Raw genomic sequence first — 17,909 nt, forward strand, 5'->3', positions numbered from 1 at the left:
CCTGCTGTTTTTAACTTTCCAATCAGCTTGAGCCATGTCAGATTCTAATCTGTTGTTCCTGAATCCTGATCGGTTGCCTCTACAGGTGGCTGGGATGAGGAGGCTGGGAAGTCGCTCATTGACTCTAGAGTCCAACCACCCAACCCAATATCCACAATACAGACATGACAGCCTCCTCATCCCATGACAGTCAATGAATTATCATTTTTCTCCCTCGCATATCATTCTCTGCCTCTGGTCATCCATGTGAAGGCGAGCTCACCGCATACATTCTTCGGTTGTCTGCAGCGGTTCAGCCGTCATGAATGTCCCGGGGTCGGGAAATGTGAGTCTGAGGACTGTCAGCTGTAAGTGAAAGGAAAAATAAAATTGAGAGGCAAGCTTGATCTATCATATTCGCACTCTCACTCTTCCTTCTCCCCTTGCTCCTTCTATAGCTGCCAGGCAAGATAAAAGGTCTGCAGGGTGCTGATGATTCATTGCAGCAAGCAGACCACAGATGTTCCGCTCTGAATCTAAACAGTCAATTGCTGCGTCGGACGATTACTACTCCCTCTCGGATCGTACGACAACGTCCGGTTCTAGAACTCCAAGCTCGGAGAGCCGTCTTACCGTCCAGCGGTATGCTACGCCGAATTCCCACCCTGTCTCCAACGCATCATCTCCCGCGTTATCTCGAACGCATCTAGGCGCCAATATGGCTGGTTCTCGATCACAACATTCCATTCTGGAACAGTCTCGAAACAGAGATGTTCCTCCCTCCGGCCTCAGTCAAGCTCGATTCGAGCAGGGCAGACTGGGCATGTCCGACGAATCCATTCGACATGTACCAAACGATAGTTATGCCGGTCGCTCACCGACTCCGGGGACGGACGACTTGCTCTACATTCGGTTCGCCATTAATCAGCTCACACGGGAAGATGAGCAACCGAGCTTATCGAGGCAGTCCTCAGCCGCAAGTGTCGACTATCCGCCACAGCCTCTCGTATGGGATGCAGTTCTGGGCCAGTTTACCCGTCCCTCGAAGTCCAAAGGAAGTTCATTACGCCCTCCAGAAGAACGATTACACCAGCACAGTCCGCCAGAAAGGTCGCCACAGAACTCGGTGGATCCGGAGGCATTTGTTGCGGTTGACCCTCCGGACAATAACCTGCTGTATCCCCCATTGAATTTTGTGCCTATTGTTCTACGACCATGGGCACTGGCTTTGGCCATTCTTTCTTGCTTGCTCATGATTGCCGGCGTTGTCTTCTGCAACGTCTGGTCCCAGCGACACGAAGGAATCTGGAACTACGATGGACAGGGAGGCTCACGATATTTCGTTGTTCAATTTTTACCCCAGATACTGGCCGCTGTTATCACCATCTGGACATTTGTAATCCAAGCAGCTGTATACCGCGTCATGCCATTTGCAATCATGGCATCAGAGACGCTCCAGCATCGCGTGATACAGAAGCTGCCAATTCTGTCACGAAACTTCCTGCTACCTGACTGGTCGTATTTCAGGCACGGAGAGCCGTTAGCCGGGTTTCCTCTGCTTACGATTTGGATCTCCAACCTCATTATCATCCCGCTTCTCAGCTGTTTTTTCCAAGCAAAGTGGCACCTGATCAATGGCGAAGGGCAGTGGCGATGGAATGCTGTCCTAGCTGTCGGGTGGACAATCGTGGCCGTTTACGCGTTACTTGCTCTTGGACTGACGACGCTCCTCATTCGCTTCATGCGGACACGGTCTGGACTGATGTGGGATCCTGTCAGTCTGGCTGACCTGATTCCTGTCATCCAGCGATCCAACATTCTGCATGACTTTGAACAATCCGAGACATGGCCGGATGTCGGAAGTGCACTTGAGCCCAGAGTCCTCCGACTAGGCTATTGGCAGGTGTCGAACCGTGCCGAGGTTTTCTATGGAGTTGCCGAGATTGATGCGCCGATACGGAATCCATCTCTGCATCGACCAGAGATGAGCCGTGAGAAGCAACCACTGGTCTCAAGGGTATCCTTCGATATCGAGCGACGGAGCACTCATGCGGCCGAAGGTTTTGAACAGCAACTATACTCCCAGTCTGTCCGTTATCGCTGGGCGCCGTGGTTTCTCAAAGACACCTTCGTTGTCGCTTGGTCGGTGATTATCGGCGCGCTTTTCATTGCGTTTGTTCTCGTCAGCTTCATCCACGATGCCATTAAAGGCGGATTCCCTCCACGGCTACCAACATTGCCGTCAACTGGCGCTTTCTCATCCTCAAACTTCTTGTACAGCTTTATCCCTGCGTTGATCGGTAATATTCTGTTCCTCTCCTGGCAACCGATCGATGTCTACTTCCGTGCACTACAGCCATATGCCACTTTGTCCTCTCCAGATGGCGCTCGAGCGGAGCGAACTCTATTGCTAGAATATCCCGCATCCTTTCCTCTTCAGGTGACAGTGCAAGCTATTCTGAATGCGCACTACAAAGTGGCATGGATCTCTTTGATGAGCATCGTGTCGGCAGCTCTCCCTATACTGGCTGGAGGCGTCTTCATTGCCCTCTGGTATCCCTCGCACGAAGGAGTACGGATTGCTGCACTGATGCCTGCTTTCTATACATTGGTTGCCTTTTGCGCTCTATACACCGTATCCTTCTTGTGTATATGGCCCCGCAGATACAGATATCTTCCTCACGATATCAGCACACTAGCAGACCAAATCAGCTTCTTTTACCAAAGCCCTCTTCTTGCCGATAAGCTCCTTCGCGAACCCAGAAGCAAGACGGATCTTGTCACTCGACTAGTGACAGCGCCCCCGGGAGAGAGGCAATATCCAACGTACGGCTTCGGGATCTATGTTGGGCGTGATGGGAAAGAGCATCTTGGAATAGACCGTTTCCAACGACCTGGACGGTCCGACATGCTAATTACAACTGGAAAGATGGAGAGTTGATTGTCCTATTCCTTTTTCTCAACGGCAAATTCGATGCTGTTACTTATGCAGCGATACGATCCATGAAACATGACTGTGCTACGAAGCATTTCAGAAATCCGCTTACGATTGAACGATGACAACACGACGATGCACGCAGAAATTAACCACGAGGATATCGAAACGATTTACTTATGATGACGACGATGATGATGTATGCTCAATGCGACGACATATTTCTTATTTTCCCTTGATATTAGCGCCTCGTTTCTGCATTTTCTAATACCATTTTGTTTCGGTGATATTCTGCTATGTTTCACTCGGGTTCTGAAAGTACTCTTTAATTTGCTTTGTTTCAAAACATCAACACTCTACCTCGATGGCATTGTACAGGCGTTTATTTGCTTTCCAGCTGTACAGCTATAGAACACAAACACAATATGATAAACGTGAAGTGACATCCTGTCTAACTCTCTATCTTATCTTAATGAGATCAAATGAATTCCGTCACAATTGGTCGTCTCACCGGATCCTGTGCCCATGAATAGTCTCTGCTAGGGCTGAGTGTACGCGGTGACCAACTGGCATGGATTTCAGCGGGTTGCTATACCCTTAGGATGGTCATGTGCGGTAGTCTTGCTTCGCAAAATAGGGGTGCTTTCTATTTATACGCACATTGTATCCTTAGATCACAAATAACAATATTCTGAATTCCTTCACGGGACATGAAATAATTGCATGAATCAGCTACAGGCACAGCAAATGAGCACGTGACCTCAGCAAATATCAACTCCGCATATCTCCGCCTTGAGGATTAATCAGAATCCGTTCAACAGCTAACTATTCCTTAACACCACCGCTTCCAAGTCTTCTCATTCTCCTTGCGCCGAATATATCTCATTGAGCATACGCCGGCATAAAATCATCCACTTCAACTCCACATAATCCAGTCAACCACCACCACAACACCAATAACTCAGCTCAACACCATGCTCTCCTTCTTCAACTGGGGCGCCAGCCCAAGCTCAAGCCCAAACACCGACTCAAAGAAGACATCTCCAGCACCCTCCCAACCAGACTCAATCCCCGGATCAGTCGACCCCCAACCGCAACAAACGCAATTACAACCACAAAGACCCCTCACAAACCTCAAACTCCTCTTCGGCGGTGTCACCTTCTTCACCCTCTCGCTGCTCATCACCCGCCGCGCCTTCACGAGGCGTGTCCTAGCCTCCACACCACCCTACTGGACGTCATCCGTTTACCACCGGCCCCCCGTAAACGGTGCAGGGGACGCCTTCGAGGCGCTGAGCCTCGCGACGCTGAATGTGTGTTCGTTTGCGATGATGGCTACGGGCGGTGTGCTTTATGCGCTTGATATCAATAGTGTGGAGGATATGCGGCGGTATGTGAAGAAGGAGATGGGGACGGGGACGGTGCGGGATGAGGAGGTGGAGAAAGAGGTGGAGGAGTGGGTTGCTAAGGTGTTGGGGGAGAAGTTCGGGGTGGAGTTGAAGAAGGAGAAGGAGAAGGAAACGGGCAATGTTGAAGGGAAAGGGGAGTAGAGTAGACGAGCGGTTCTGCAAGAAAATGTACAGTGAAACATCATCCTCAGCTCTTGTATACTAGTCATATCACGAATCATGAACTGCATCAGATTGTACAGCATATATTATTACACTGGGTCTGGTCATACTATTTCTCCATACGTTCGTATCGCTCCCGCGCTGTCTGCCTCGTCTTCTCCAGGAACTCATCGTACCGGTTGCGCGTGTTGCGTCCCGCTTCCTCGACCGCATCACCCAGCTTGCTTCCTTGCGCACCCAGGCCGACACCCTGCGCATACACCTCCGTGGCTATCGGGGCGGTCATGCCAGTACCCTGAGCACCCAGTCCAGAGCCGGCCGACCAACCCATCTTACTAAGGAGGGACGCCCCCTTCGATGTTGTCTCCACTGGTGGCTCGTCTTCCTCCCTCGGCGCAGCAGGCTTGGCCTTAGTCGACGTTCGCGAACTGCCAAACGCCTTTCGACGTTCCCTTGCACGGTCCCTGTACTCGGGAGTAGATTGAACGATGCCATGTTTGATGAGCTTGCCCATTGCTTTGTTTTTCAATTCGTCGTTCTGCAAATTATCACGGTGCAGCTGACTGAGCCGTTCGTGTCTGTTGACTTCAGCCGAGCTCTTGAATTGCCGCATGCACAGGTAGCAGCAGTTCCGATTTAAATCAGCATAGGATTGTGTGGGAGGAGCTGCAGCGTCGGCCGGCGATCCACGGCTTTCGACGCCACCGTCGCTTCCCTTCTCGTCTGCGTCCTTTTTCTGAATGCCATGCAGCTCAGCATGGCGATTACTCCAGAACTGCAGATGAGAGGGAACGGCGACTTTCTTGGACGCTGCGCTTGCTGCGGCGTCTGCTTTTCGCTTCTTTGCCTTCTCTGCTTCTTTCGAACTCTTCCCTTGGTTTTCTGCTTGGCCCTGCGCGGTCGATGCTTGATTGTTGTCCAACTCGGCAGTTGACACCGTCAATTCTTTCACGTATGCCTCCTCGTCCCAGTACATAAGCTTCAAGGACGGGTTACTGAGGGGACTGAAGGTGAACTGGTCCGTGCTCGCCGAAGGATTGATAACAGGCACAAACACGCCAGCGTGTATGTAGCTTACAAGAACAGGCTTTGAGGAGATGGTAAATTTTTCGAATGAATGAAGTCGCGCAACAGCCGCTTGGGCATCCTGCAAGAACAGTAAGCTTAAGCGAGACATGAAGATCATAACAAACGTACCTGAACAGTGGCGAACTCCGCAAATCCATACCGCCAGCTCTCGTTGGTTTTGCGGTCTCTGACCAGTAGGACACGGCGAATAGAGCCATCTCTTGCCCCAAGATTGGCATCACCGGTCGTGGAAGCCACCTTGGCCCCCTTCCTTTGGTTCTCCGAAGGTCCACCCGAGCCGGGAGTAGGTCGGTAGAGCTTAGCCACGCCCTTTGCAAGAAGCTCTTCGGTGACAGAAGACTCTAGCCCTCGGAAAAGAAGAAACTGTGAAGGTTGATTGTCTGGAGCCGCATCGTTGTCGCCGTTGTTCTCAACCTTCGGAGCAGCAATTCCAGGTGGACCAGCCGGGCCAGCCTCTACGCCCTGTCAGAAACTCACCCTATATCAGACCGCCGGAACGACTTACCAGGCCGGGGCGCTTGGCATCGGAAGCATTTATTGCGAGTCGAGTAGTTAACAATAGCGCACTGTAACAGTCAGGTCAGCTTGCCAGATATGCCACGGTCCAGCCAACTCACCATTTTGCAGGTCCAGTCACTCTCGGCCCTCGCACGAGTGCGATCTTCCCTCTCACGACTATAGGCGACGCGGACCTTGGTGCCCTTGTCGTTATTGCCAGCATTAGGTCCATGCAGATAGATCGATGGGAAATTGCGGTCCATGAAGTCGCGTGCAAAGTCAAGGTTTCGAAACCTGAGGAAGCCAAGTTGCCGTGATTTTTCTGTACAGGTCAGACATTCGTGCGCAAATCGCGACAGAAGAAGAACGTACTGGTTTGCCGGTCACGGATAACCCGAACTTCTTCTAGACCTTCGACATAGTAAAAGTCTCTGAGCTCATTCGAAATCTGTTCAACACGTCGACCGGAGCAGACCCGGTGACATGCACATCTCAGCCTCTTGCCATCAAGGACGTGTTTATGACATGGAGCGTAGCTCTAAAACTCCAGAAATGGGACTTCAAGGGGGGAAGGAGTTTTCCAACGTCTTCTTCCGCCATATCCACCGGCAACCCATCCATCATGACTTCTCTGCTTTCCTTTTCGGGGTAAGGCTGTCGACTTCGACGAGGGCTGCGGCTGCGACTGTAGCTTCTACTCCGACTGTATCCGGGTGAACGATATCCCTCGCGGTCACGATCTCTGTAGGCCGGTCTGCCGCGCCGCGGTGGCGGTGATCTAGAGGGTCGTCGACGATAGTCATCGCGGTCGCGACTTCGATAACGAGGTCGGGAATCGAGTCGGTCTCTGGATGATTCGCGTCGCCGATCTGCAGCTGGACCTCGCGGAGGAGAGCGCTGGCCTTCTTTACCCAGAGAACCCTGTTAGTAAATCTCTATCGGTGGAGGGTTATACGACTTCTATAAGGCATCCGGCTTGATATCATGTGGGGAAAGAGAGCGTTTACCGCCAGGCGATCGTGATCGGGAAGGCGAGTGATCATCGTACATACGACCGTCCCGATCGTCACGGCGCGGGTAAGGACGATGAGAGGGTCCCGGAGGAAATCTGCTGTCTTCCGGATTGAAATGTGACATGGTGACACCGCAACAAAACTGTGATGGAGACTTGGAGAAGGAATGTCGAGTGACGGAGATTCATACAGGTATCGGCAGAATCCTAGACCGCCTTCTGATCTTAACTGTCGCTTATACTTCCCAATCGGGAGAGGACTAGAACTATATATTTCCTTCGAGACGATAGACGACGCATCATCGCTTGTTAAGTCGGATACAAAAATATGCCTGATACGAACAAAGTACGACCCGCCTTACATACTCATAGAGTCCATAGGTCAGTGGAATCAGAGACCAAATAGTCCTGTTGTTGCACGGTCCCATTTGCTTTCCAAGAATACTGCAATGTTGACATTTTCCAGCAACTAGCTACCGCAATTATGCCCGCCTCTTCTGGCCTAAACGTTGTATTAATTTACTCCTGCAGGCTAATCTCTATCGTAAAATCGAATCCACCTCTGATAATAACGAGATCGTCATTGCGGGCAAAGAGGATATCCCGCCGAAGGACGGCGCAAATTACGTCCCGTGACCCCGTGGCCCAGTCGTACGGTATGAAGAAATGTCTACTGTACGATGTTATCTCAGGGGTTCGATTTTCCAGTCGCACAGAACAGACCCAAGAGCCAGTATCGAGGAAGACCAGTCTGCTGGATTCGCAGATTCCAATAACGTGTGCAACCTTCTGTGACAAAAGAGCGAGTCTTGGTTCCACCGGTGAAACCAAGGACTCACCTCCTTGACCTCCGTCTTCTGATAATGACGCTAGACCGTCGTCCAACCCCTGTGGTACTGTGACGATATCCTTGAAGCTGGCTTCATTGTCGGCTTCGAAGGATTGTGCGTCCAGAAGATATAGGTTTTGAGTTTTCGCAGATCCACCGAACTCGCAGAGCTCAACGAGAACACCCTTTGCACTATGTAACGCAAATTGTCTGATGCTCTTAAAATCCAGCTCTCGCACACTGATGTCAAGTGACACAGATACAACCTGAGACCACTTATCCCAAGAATACACACGGGCAGCCGTACTTTCAAAGCAAATTGCGTGGTATGCTGAGCGTGGATGCTGAACCCATTTTCGCACGGATGCCCAATCGGTGTATTTTCGTGAATTCTCCTCGTGACCATCAACTTGCCAAAGATGATCTGATCCACGTGTTGATAGAATGAACTTGCCAGTTGCTTCCGACGTGAGAACTTGGGTGATGGAACCGCCGTACTCTAGTCGGGACTGAAATGCCATTCTCTCTGCGAACCATCCACCTTGTTCCGGCTTTCTCACGTACCAGGCGAGTATCTTATTTGATACATCAACGCTTATAGCTAAGTCATGTTGAGTCCACCATTCCAAGATACGAACTGATGAGTTGTGACGGCAGATTTCAAGTTTCCTAGACCCAGTTTTGGCGTCGTACAATGAGACAGATCCATCATCCCGGCCGCATAGGACAACATCTCTGTCATAATGCACTGCTATAGCGCTGATCTTGACCTTGCTGTCCGTGGCTTTCGCTTCTATAAATGATTGTGATGAGTTTTCGCTCGTATCATGACCGGCTGAGCTTCCAAGCAGCACCGGCGGCTCCCAAACATTGCATTGGGATCCTCTAATATCGACACAGTGCAGGTTGTCTATGCTGAAAGACAGCTGTTTTATAAAAAGGTCCGAGGATTGGACTTGGTAGAGCAACGTGAGAGTATCGAATTCGTATATGTGAATTGCTCCGAATCCAGCACTTCCTGCAAGCAGGCGTCCGTCTGCACTGGAAGCGAGCGTGTGGCAATTCGCGCGACGACTTTCCAAGGTTTGATCCTCAAATGGGTTGAGAAGAACAAGCTCACCATCAAGGTACGATGCAACAAGTAGGTCAATAGCTGGGTTGGGATTGAATACCAGGACTGTCACCGGATGCGTACTCGTTCGACCATCAGAGAGCTTTTTGCCGCAAGAACCATAATAAACGTTCTCTTCTAGGTCCCAGAGAGCAATCGGCCGCCCACTGTATGCGACTGCGAGCATTCTATGTCCGGAGGAGATCGAGATCACACTTGGAACCCGCCACGACCGCGTGCACTTGTCGTTGCCTGTGTCATTCCACGGCCTATCTGGTTGTCTAGCGCCATTGTTATTCAGGTCCCAAGATGCCAAGTAATTTTTGTACGTCGGAATAATCAGGAAACCTTCGTCGAATGTAAGTCCTATAGGTCTAAGGGGCACTTCGAAATTATAAATAATATGACCGTTCTGGATGTCCCATACCAAAAGCTTCTTGAACCCACACGAGGCGAGCACGTCTGCCTTGGTTCCGAACTGCAGGAACATTACCGCCTCTCCATGATCAAACTCCTTATATTCCTGACAAGTCGTCGTGTAGTACATAAAGATTTGACCGGTACTCAACCCCACCGCGAAAAACTCGTGTCCGTGGCAGAGCGCGCTAGTTTGGCCTTGGTGGAAAGCAATGCAAGACAGTCGGTCATCCCATGAGGTGTTTGACATTCCAATGACAGAGATTTTTCGCCCGGCGCTCGCATTCTTGTGAATTGTCGTTTCTAAAGGACAGAACGGGAGTATCAGCGAGTATACCGCCGACGGTTGGCTGATGAGAGCACCCGAGAACTTTCCCGAGATCTTGATTAAGTCCATTATCCAACCTTGCACCCTCTGTAAATCAGTTGCAAGCGGCGATAGCTGACTGGAGCAGGCTTTCAAATACACCTTCAAGTTCCTCGCAGTGCGGATGAGTGGCATGAGGTTTCTATTTCTGGCGACAGCCTCGATCCATGAAAAAACATTGGTCTTCAAGAATTTGTCAAGTAAATCCAGAAGGTCGTCTGCTAGTGGATTGGCCTTCATTAGGTGATAAGAAAAGTGTAAGGAAGCGTAGCTCGAGAACTCGCTTCGTTTATCTGCTGGAGACCTTGAGACAGATCGCCTGTTGGTCCTCGGTGGTCTCATCTCCTCCCCTGTGAGGTATGCAAGACAAGCTCTTGCGATACGCGTATGAGCATCGGTTTGATCAATCGCGAACTCTGAATTTAAGCTGTTGTTCAACAGAAACTCCCTAGCAGTTTCATGCACCATCTGGACTCTGTCGAACTTATCAATGGCCACCAGCTGCCCACACAATGCACTAATACTTTCCCGCAGTCGGGGGAATATATCGTTCACATCTAAGTTCAGAGCTTCTTCAAGCTCTTTCACAGTTAGAGGTCGCGTCACACTCGTGGCCCAGACGAGGATAGCTTTAATCAGCCTCTTCCCACGTGTAGATTGTGACATCAGGTCCAGTGTTCTCAGATAAAGATCTTCCATGCCCTTGGGCACTTCCGCGAGGACATGGCGGATCTCCTCTTCCGAATGCGAATCCGATAACTCATTGAGAACCAAGACAGTCCAAAGCCAAGATCCTTCAGACTTCCCTAAGATTCTTTCCGCAAGAGCAGCACGACCAGCTTCGGATCCTACAATGAGGGCATTAGCTCTTGCTCGAACAAGCGATGCAATATCTTCTTTTGTGTCCGCTGTCGAAATAAGTTCCGCCCGGACTTGGTCATGTCCCAACATAGCAATACGCCTTTCGATTTCCGAAGTCTGTCGGCTTGTGACAAGAATTTTCAGCGTGACAGAGCGATCAAGCCTGGCAAGCACAATTTCGAAAAACGATACCAGGTCTGCACACTCGTCGAGAGCATCAATGACCCAATAGTGTCGCTGGAAGTTTGTTTTGAAGATCCCAGAGGCGAATAATCTTCTCCAGAGGATACGATCGTCGTCACCGTCGAGCTTTACATCCCTTTCACGCATTTCAAGTAGTAGTTGCCGTATCTCTGTGTTCACGCAAGCCATTTGAAAAGCAAGAGATCGAAGACAAGTACTAAGCTGTGACTTGGACCTGTCCCCGTGTTTGAAGAAGAAGAAGCTGCAAGCTTCATGCTTCATGCGTAATTGAGAAACCAGGTATCCAGAAAGTACGGACTTGCCAGACCCAGGTTTTCCGAAGAGCCAAAGCACACGTGCAGCATTGTCGTTGTATTGCCACTCTAGGTGGCTTTCCTTCGATTTTATCCATTCGCAAGTCCCAGGCAAGCGAACATCTTGAACAAGCATCAGGTCGTCCTCGAATTTGTCAGACACGTCTAGGTATTCACCCAGGTCGTTGATGTTGCTACGAAGTAGCCTCTCCTTCCATTTCTGCGCTACGTCGGATTTAGCGGCCTGCTTGCGAAACCTAGGACTGGATCATACCTGATTCCGCGGCGCTCTTGATTGTGGACGCGAGTGCATTGCGGATGAGTATATAATTTGGATCGCTCGGCGCTTCGAACTTACATATGGAACGATGATCAGCGTTCAGCGGTATTTGTTTCTCTTTGCGATATCCAAGTGTAGCCGAGGCGGGATCAACAATCAGCACACGGAAGAGACCTATGCTGAGCTTTTGTGTTTCGTAGAATGACCACAGATCTATATCTTCCGAATGTCTACTAAATTCATTATTAATCGATCTTATAGCGTCAGATCCGCGCTTCAAGTCTGAGACGTAGGCTCGCGACGAGTACGTGATGTTGAGAATATTGCTTAAAAGCTTGGCAGAATCAGAGCCACTGTGAGGTGTCGCGAGGAAATACATGGCACAAATCCTTTTGGTCAGGTAGAGGTCGGTTGCATCTTGCTTTGCCAACAAAAACGCCTTTTTGATAACCAGGCCCCCCATGCTGTGACCAACGAAAATGATTGGCGTATCCGAATTGTGCAAATGGGGAGAAGTACTCAATTCACCCAACAAAGATCGAGCGAAGTGATGGATGTCTAGGCAATTAGCCTTGCCCTTGACCCAGTCTGAATCATATCCGAAACTGTGCACTCGGACATTCTTGAACACCGGATCCCTAGGAAGCCATTCCTTTGGCCAGTAATGCGAAGCAGAAGCTGTTTTGCTCCATGTCTTTCTGGAACCACCCCCGAGACCATGGACAAATATCAAATCGATTAGAGGTTGTTCTGGAGAAAACAGGAGAATCAATCCTAGCGGTCCTCTGAGCTCTTCGGCGCTGACTTCTGTGGTAGATTTGCTCTCAGCATAGGTATCGGTCGTCTAGAAAGGGCTGTTACAGAAATCTCACCCTCTTTACGAGGCGAACTCTTGAGCAAATCTGCCAGTCTGTGTCAGTAACAGTACTAAATATCTGATACTGAGAATCCGTGGTCCACAAAGATCTCACCATCCTTTCGCGGCATTGTCTCCAACCACTTTAGCTCAAAGATGTGCTCATTCCCAGATCCAGAAGACACCGGGGGTTGGGGGGAGGGGGTGGGATTAAAATAAAATTCTCCAAACCATTGCCGCGATCTCTCTGGCTCCTTGTGCAACGTAGACAATCTGCAGACAAGTAAAATTACATCCAATAGCTCCACTTTCGTGGTTAGTTACTAACAGGCAATGGAGTGGAGTGACAAAAATGAGCATTATCAGTCAAGGTAGGAGTCCAACAGCGTAAGGCCACCTATAGTCACTTTATATCCTGGTGTGAACTCGCCCCAGATCGAGTGGACGAATGAGTAGCCATTGTTTGGCGCCCACGACTCACGGTCGAGATGAGGGGCGGTTTGGGAACGCAATGTTGAGCCACCTGGAAAACTTCAATTTTCCAGTCAACTCTCAAGGTTTCAGTGGAAAGTGAATAGTATTAGGTATTCATGTTGAGGGTTTCATGGGGGCTAAATCCTGGCAAAGAGCCAGGATGAAGGTGTTTGAGATGCTGGTAAGGTTAGTAGAACTTAGAAGCATGTCGGCGCTTTCTAGCCCTCTTTTGACAAGGCCGTCTGTAAGCCTAGGGCCGGACTATCCCCTCAGCGAGCTAGACATATCATACAACCTATCTGTTGTTTGATTCCGTTCCAATGACAAGACGTCTTGTATTTCTCACATTTGCTCAACCTCAAAGCTTCATTTTGCCTAGACATTCGGTCTCACAATTCAGACCACTTCTTCAATCCAACAATACAACATAAAGTATAATGACAACCGAGGCTTCCCATCCAGCAATTGCGGCAGGCGATCATAAAACTTATATGCAATATGCGTTAGAGAAAGCTCGATTGTCCCCCCCAGCGCCAACCAAGTTCTGCGTTGGAGCAGTTCTTGTCGATGCAGATAAGAACGAGATCTTATCTACGGGATACTCGATGGAATTGCCAGGGGATCGAACCGGAGATCCAGGCAATACGCACGCAGAACAATGCTGTTTCATCAAGGTTGCAGAAAGGCATAATATACCAGAAGACCGGTTGGGCGAGGTGTTGCCCAGAAATACCGTGCTATACACGACAATGGAACCGTGCAACGAGCGACTAAGCGGGAACAGGACGTGCGTGGACAGGATACTGAGTCTCAAGGGTGCTGTTAGAGTGGTCTACGTCGGGATCAAGGAACCGGAGACGTTCATCGGTCAGAATCTGGGCAGGAAGAAACTCGAGGACGGTGGTGTTATTGTTGAGCATGTTGAGGGTATGGAGCAACAGATTCTGGAGGTATCTATGGCCGGACACAATAAATGAAACCACTATTTTCAAGAGATGTACATAATGCTATCTCTTTACTAGTCCAATGGTGAGAATGAGATTCATAACTACAGTTTCGAATAGAGACGTGACTTTTAACACTTCGATCATAAACCGAATAGCAGCAGCCGGAGCATGCAAGTCTTTCGCATTTCTTGTGTAGACCCGGACCGAAATGGACAGTGATTAGCGTTTTAGGATATTGGAGAGATAAATATGAACGTTCAATACAATCTTGATTTTGTACAAGTTGTGCTCTCATTGTGTCTTGTTAGATATGATCCCCGACGTTAACTTATTTGACAGTGGCTTGATGGCTTGAGCTTGTGTAGATAGTTGTCCGACCGAGTACTCGAGTACGTGCACATGGCCATGCGGGCCAACATGTTGCTTTTTTTGTACCTGAGATGTCGTACATGAAAGCCGTTGATGGTCACAATCGGAGGCTAACTCCGATTTACGTAGGACCTAATTCTGCCATACACACATCCTGGAACTATAGATTCAAGTCCGAGGTAAGTATTTCTTCTGCCAAGCAACGACAAGGTTGTCGTTCTCATCGAGACATTGTGCTCGACAATGAGCCACCTAAACGACTGGTGTTTGTGATCTTCATAGCCGAAGGGGAGGAGCTTACCAAAGCTCTATAGCTGATTTCCGTCTGTGGTATGTTAGGCGAGATCACGTGAATGAGAGCTCCGACTCCCGCCAACTGGGCGCGTCAGCCTTATGTCGAGGTAGAGGGTGGTCCAACAAGTGAATTGATTCAAATTCCAGAAGGAGTCTGCTTTCTTAGACTATTTATGAATGATGTTTCATGGCCTATGTAGATAAACAGACTCATGGCAAAGATAAATGCTTGCCTTGAATGCGGAGACCTATGACGTGGCACGATTGGCGGCGGGGAGAGAAATACAGGGAGGGGTAATTGTGGCTTGAGCGCAGCTCCGTCAATGCTAGCTAGCTCCCTACGGTCGAGATTCAAAACTGCCCCTCCTTCACAATTTTCCTCTTCCCCTCTCTCTCCCCTCATCATCACATACCAACATACTTTCGTTCTTATTTGATCAAATCAGCAACCATGGTTGTCAAGACTTTCTTCGATATCGACATTAACGGTGGTAAGTTTCCCAGTGGTTCTATTCTATCGTCCAAGTGAGGGACATATTCTGAATGATTATTATTCTAGAGCCGGCTGGCCGCATCACCTTCAAGCTGTTCGACGACGTCGTCCCCAAGACCGCCGAGAACTTCCGTGCCCTCTGCACTGGTGAGAAGGGTTTCGGCTACAAGGGTTCCAGCTTCCACCGTATCATCCCCCAGTTCATGCTCCAGGGTGGTGACTTCACCAAGGGCAATGTGAGTTCACCCATCAACGCTACTCTGGCGCTTGTGCGGAAAGAGGCTCCAATAGGAAGTATACTGATCTCTACTGTAGGGCACTGGTGGCAAGTCCATCTACGGTGAGAAGTTCGCCGATGAGAACTTCCAGCTGAAGCACGACAAGCCCGGTCTGCTCTCCATGGCCAACGCCGGCAGGAACACGTACGTCATTATCCCCGCTATCTCTTACTCGAGTTCAGCAAATACTAACATGTAACACAACAGCAACGGCTCCCAGTTCTTCATCACCACCGTCGTTACCGACTGGCTCAACGGCGCTCACGTCGTCTTCGGTGAGGTCGAGGAGGGCATGGACCTTGTCAAGAAGATTGAGAGCTACGGCAGCTCGTCCGGTACCCCCAAGAAGAAGGTTACCATTGCCAACTGCGGTCAGCTGTAAAGAGCAATTGTCCTTACCTGATTGCGTCGGACTAGTTGCGCCAATCATGCTCCAATTAAAGACAGCTAAATAGTCTAAATGAGAGCCAGTGACTAGGTCTTTGAACTAGTGCATTTCGTCCACTTAAGCCTGTAATCCTTGTAGCTTCGAGTGAGCAAATTGCACTCAAATTCAATATTACCAATTCCATATCCCCTGCAGGATCTGATATGATACGAATACTAGGCCCTGCTTAAAATTGATACGCGTACGCATTTTCTATCCCGGCTCAGGGAGATATGCAGATGACCTCCATGGTACAATACTCTAATGCAGTTAAGTTATGAGCATTTGATATGCATCTCTTTACATTACAAGGACGGCCTATTAATGGCAGCTTTTTGGATTTACTTATTTTCTTCTCAGTAAGATACTATGACGTTTCCCAGCTGCTTTCAGCTAATAAAAGGGATTAAGTCATCTTCTATTCATTTTCAACGCCATGGCTCGCCAAACCTCTGTTTTACACGGAGGCAGGAGTAGTTTATTCGCTAGCCCTACGGTCATTGGCAACGCTCTCGTCAAGCAGAACTTCAACCATACACCTGGCTGGCTTAGAAGGACATGCGGCTTATACTATCCAGAGCTGCCTTCTGGTCCGTAACGCTAGAAAGCCATGTAGGTTGTGATGGGTAGTATAATCGTATGGGAAACCAGTCTTGGTTCCAGAGTATGTGAGTGGAAGAAGAGAAAGAATGTCAGTGAGTGGTCCTTTCTCAGGAGATAATGTAGAAAGATGATGGGGTTTAAGGTCGAGCAAGGTAGCTGGAAAAGGAGGGAAATTTCGGGTTGTAGAACATTCTATTTTATGAGTATAGACTAGTATATGCACATAACTGGGTCTGAAACGGGATTATTTTGAAGTTACAACGCTCTATATGGATCGTCAGCTTCGTGGTCGCATCTTTCAAAGGAGAAAATAGGAATATACTCACAAATTCTTTCACCATCCTGATTTCACCATGCCCAGAGTCATCCTCTGAGAGACTCAAGCGGGAGATCTCTGCTGGCGGCACAGCCCGCACATTCACGCCTCCTGCAATATGCACGTCATGTTTCCCTTGAACTTCATACTCTAAATTCTGGTATGCGTTCAAGTTCCTCTCCTGAAGTGGAATAGGCAGTCCACTCCAGCTGGTGGTTGTGATGGAGCGCTTCTTGATACGGGCAGAGGATGCGCTGCGGTTGTAGTGGTTTGCGGCACGCTCGGACGAGTTATAGTTGTAATTGTAGTTGTAGTTGGCGCTGCTGGAACGGCTCGTGATAAAGGATTTGAAGGGAGGTAGGCAGCCGACGATCATGGCTTTGCAGGTTAGCGGTGGCTGCAGAGTTAGATACTGGATATAGAACATACAGATTGAGGACTCGGCGATGCCCCAGACGGCCAGAGCGGCTTGATCCGAGTACGCTTTGCCAGTGATTGCCACAGCACGGATAATTGCTGCAGCGATGATGATGAATCCGAGACAGAAGACTGTTGCTAGGCCAAGTTTCTGGTGGAAGTTCATCTTGGTCTTCCACAGGATGCGGAGGGGGAGGTACATAACTGTACATCTCGTTAGCTCTTCTCGCGATAGAACTTCAGGGGGTCCTACTCATCAAGTCGGTAAGAATGTCGACAGCGGTACTGTAGCAGATGGAAATGACGGATCCTCTGATGTCAATCGGTTTGGTGCATTTTCCTGAGACGGTCAGCTAACGTACACCAAAGCTCAACGGCTACAATACCGAATCTAAAATAATCTGACGGAGGATGACAGTTCAAGATCGACGCCAGCCAGCACCCAATATACGCAAACACTGCGAACGTCGTAACACCCCACCATACACGACGGTAATGCGGCAAGCCATCCGAAATGAGCCAAAACAGCGCCAGGAATGAACCCTTGATGCTCCAGAGCACCGTCCAGAAGATACCAATGATGACGAACTCATAATGCGTGTACTTGAGAGCATGATAGACGATGTCAGGCCCCGTGACGTTCAACAGCATGTAATAGAGGTGGGGGGCTTGCAGAGTCTGGAGGATCGCATTGGTGACCAGGAAGACGAGGGCCAGGAGGACAAAGTAATCGTCCACCAGGAGACGCTTCATGCGTTTGATGCGGATACCAAAGCGAACAGACGCGAAGATGATGCCTAACCCAGCCCCAGTCCATGTTACTCCAATGAGTCCATTGACGGAGAGATGAGTTGCAATGCCCTGAGGGGCTATATTGGCCATGAGGAGTCGGATGGGAGATACGTCTAAGAACTAGAGGCACTCCACGGGGAGGGAATATATTGATAATATATTATAGCCGGAGAAGCCGGCGTCGTTGCTGTCATTTC

At 49.4% G+C, this 17,909-nt stretch overlaps 6 protein-coding genes across 6 annotated transcripts; 4 read left to right on the plus strand and 2 right to left on the minus strand.

Annotated features, from left to right (window-relative positions):
- Positions 1-499: 499 nt before the first annotated feature.
- ALT_2015 (DUF3433 domain-containing protein) lies at positions 500-2,920 on the plus strand (the record flags this gene model as incomplete). The annotated part of the gene is made up of 1 exon (XM_033557972.2): positions 500-2,920. One exon carries the CDS (start codon positions 500-502, stop codon positions 2,918-2,920), a length of 2,421 nt encoding a protein of 806 aa, XP_033413863.2.
- Positions 2,921-3,888: 968 nt separating this feature from the next.
- ALT_2016 (uncharacterized protein) lies at positions 3,889-4,464 on the plus strand (the record flags this gene model as incomplete). Its single annotated transcript, XM_033557971.2, has 1 exon — positions 3,889-4,464. The coding sequence occupies one exon, from the start codon at positions 3,889-3,891 to the stop codon at positions 4,462-4,464; it is 576 nt and encodes a 191-aa protein (XP_033413862.2).
- A 130-nt stretch (positions 4,465-4,594) lies between these two features.
- On the minus strand, positions 4,595-11,825 carry ALT_2017 (uncharacterized protein; the record flags this gene model as incomplete). Its single annotated transcript, XM_089599246.1, has 9 exons — positions 4,595-5,632; positions 5,683-6,029; positions 6,080-6,140; positions 6,192-6,394; positions 6,445-6,520; positions 6,741-7,007; positions 7,080-7,183; positions 7,924-11,391; positions 11,441-11,825. 9 exons carry the CDS (start codon positions 11,823-11,825, stop codon positions 4,595-4,597), a joined length of 5,949 nt encoding a protein of 1,982 aa, XP_089456392.1.
- A 1,388-nt stretch (positions 11,826-13,213) lies between these two features.
- Positions 13,214-13,840, plus strand: ALT_2018 (putative DRAP deaminase; the record flags this gene model as incomplete). The annotated part of the gene is made up of 2 exons (XM_033557968.2): positions 13,214-13,726; positions 13,799-13,840. The coding sequence occupies 2 exons, from the start codon at positions 13,214-13,216 to the stop codon at positions 13,838-13,840; spliced, it is 555 nt and encodes a 184-aa protein (XP_033413859.2).
- A 997-nt stretch (positions 13,841-14,837) lies between these two features.
- Positions 14,838-15,539, plus strand: ALT_2019 (peptidylprolyl isomerase; the record flags this gene model as incomplete). The annotated part of the gene is made up of 4 exons (XM_033557967.2): positions 14,838-14,877; positions 14,946-15,115; positions 15,195-15,301; positions 15,365-15,539. The coding sequence occupies 4 exons, from the start codon at positions 14,838-14,840 to the stop codon at positions 15,537-15,539; spliced, it is 492 nt and encodes a 163-aa protein (XP_033413858.1).
- An 892-nt stretch (positions 15,540-16,431) lies between these two features.
- ALT_2020 (uncharacterized protein) lies at positions 16,432-17,802 on the minus strand (the record flags this gene model as incomplete). The annotated part of the gene is made up of 5 exons (XM_033557966.2): positions 16,432-16,452; positions 16,514-16,881; positions 16,933-17,124; positions 17,174-17,260; positions 17,307-17,802. 5 exons carry the CDS (start codon positions 17,800-17,802, stop codon positions 16,432-16,434), a joined length of 1,164 nt encoding a protein of 387 aa, XP_033413857.2.
- Positions 17,803-17,909: the final 107 nt, after the last annotated feature.

Source organism: Aspergillus lentulus (assembly GCF_001445615.1).
Source record: "Aspergillus lentulus DNA, contig: Alt04, strain: IFM 54703, whole genome shotgun sequence".
In the NCBI taxonomy this organism is placed as follows: domain Eukaryota; kingdom Fungi; phylum Ascomycota; class Eurotiomycetes; order Eurotiales; family Aspergillaceae; genus Aspergillus; species Aspergillus lentulus.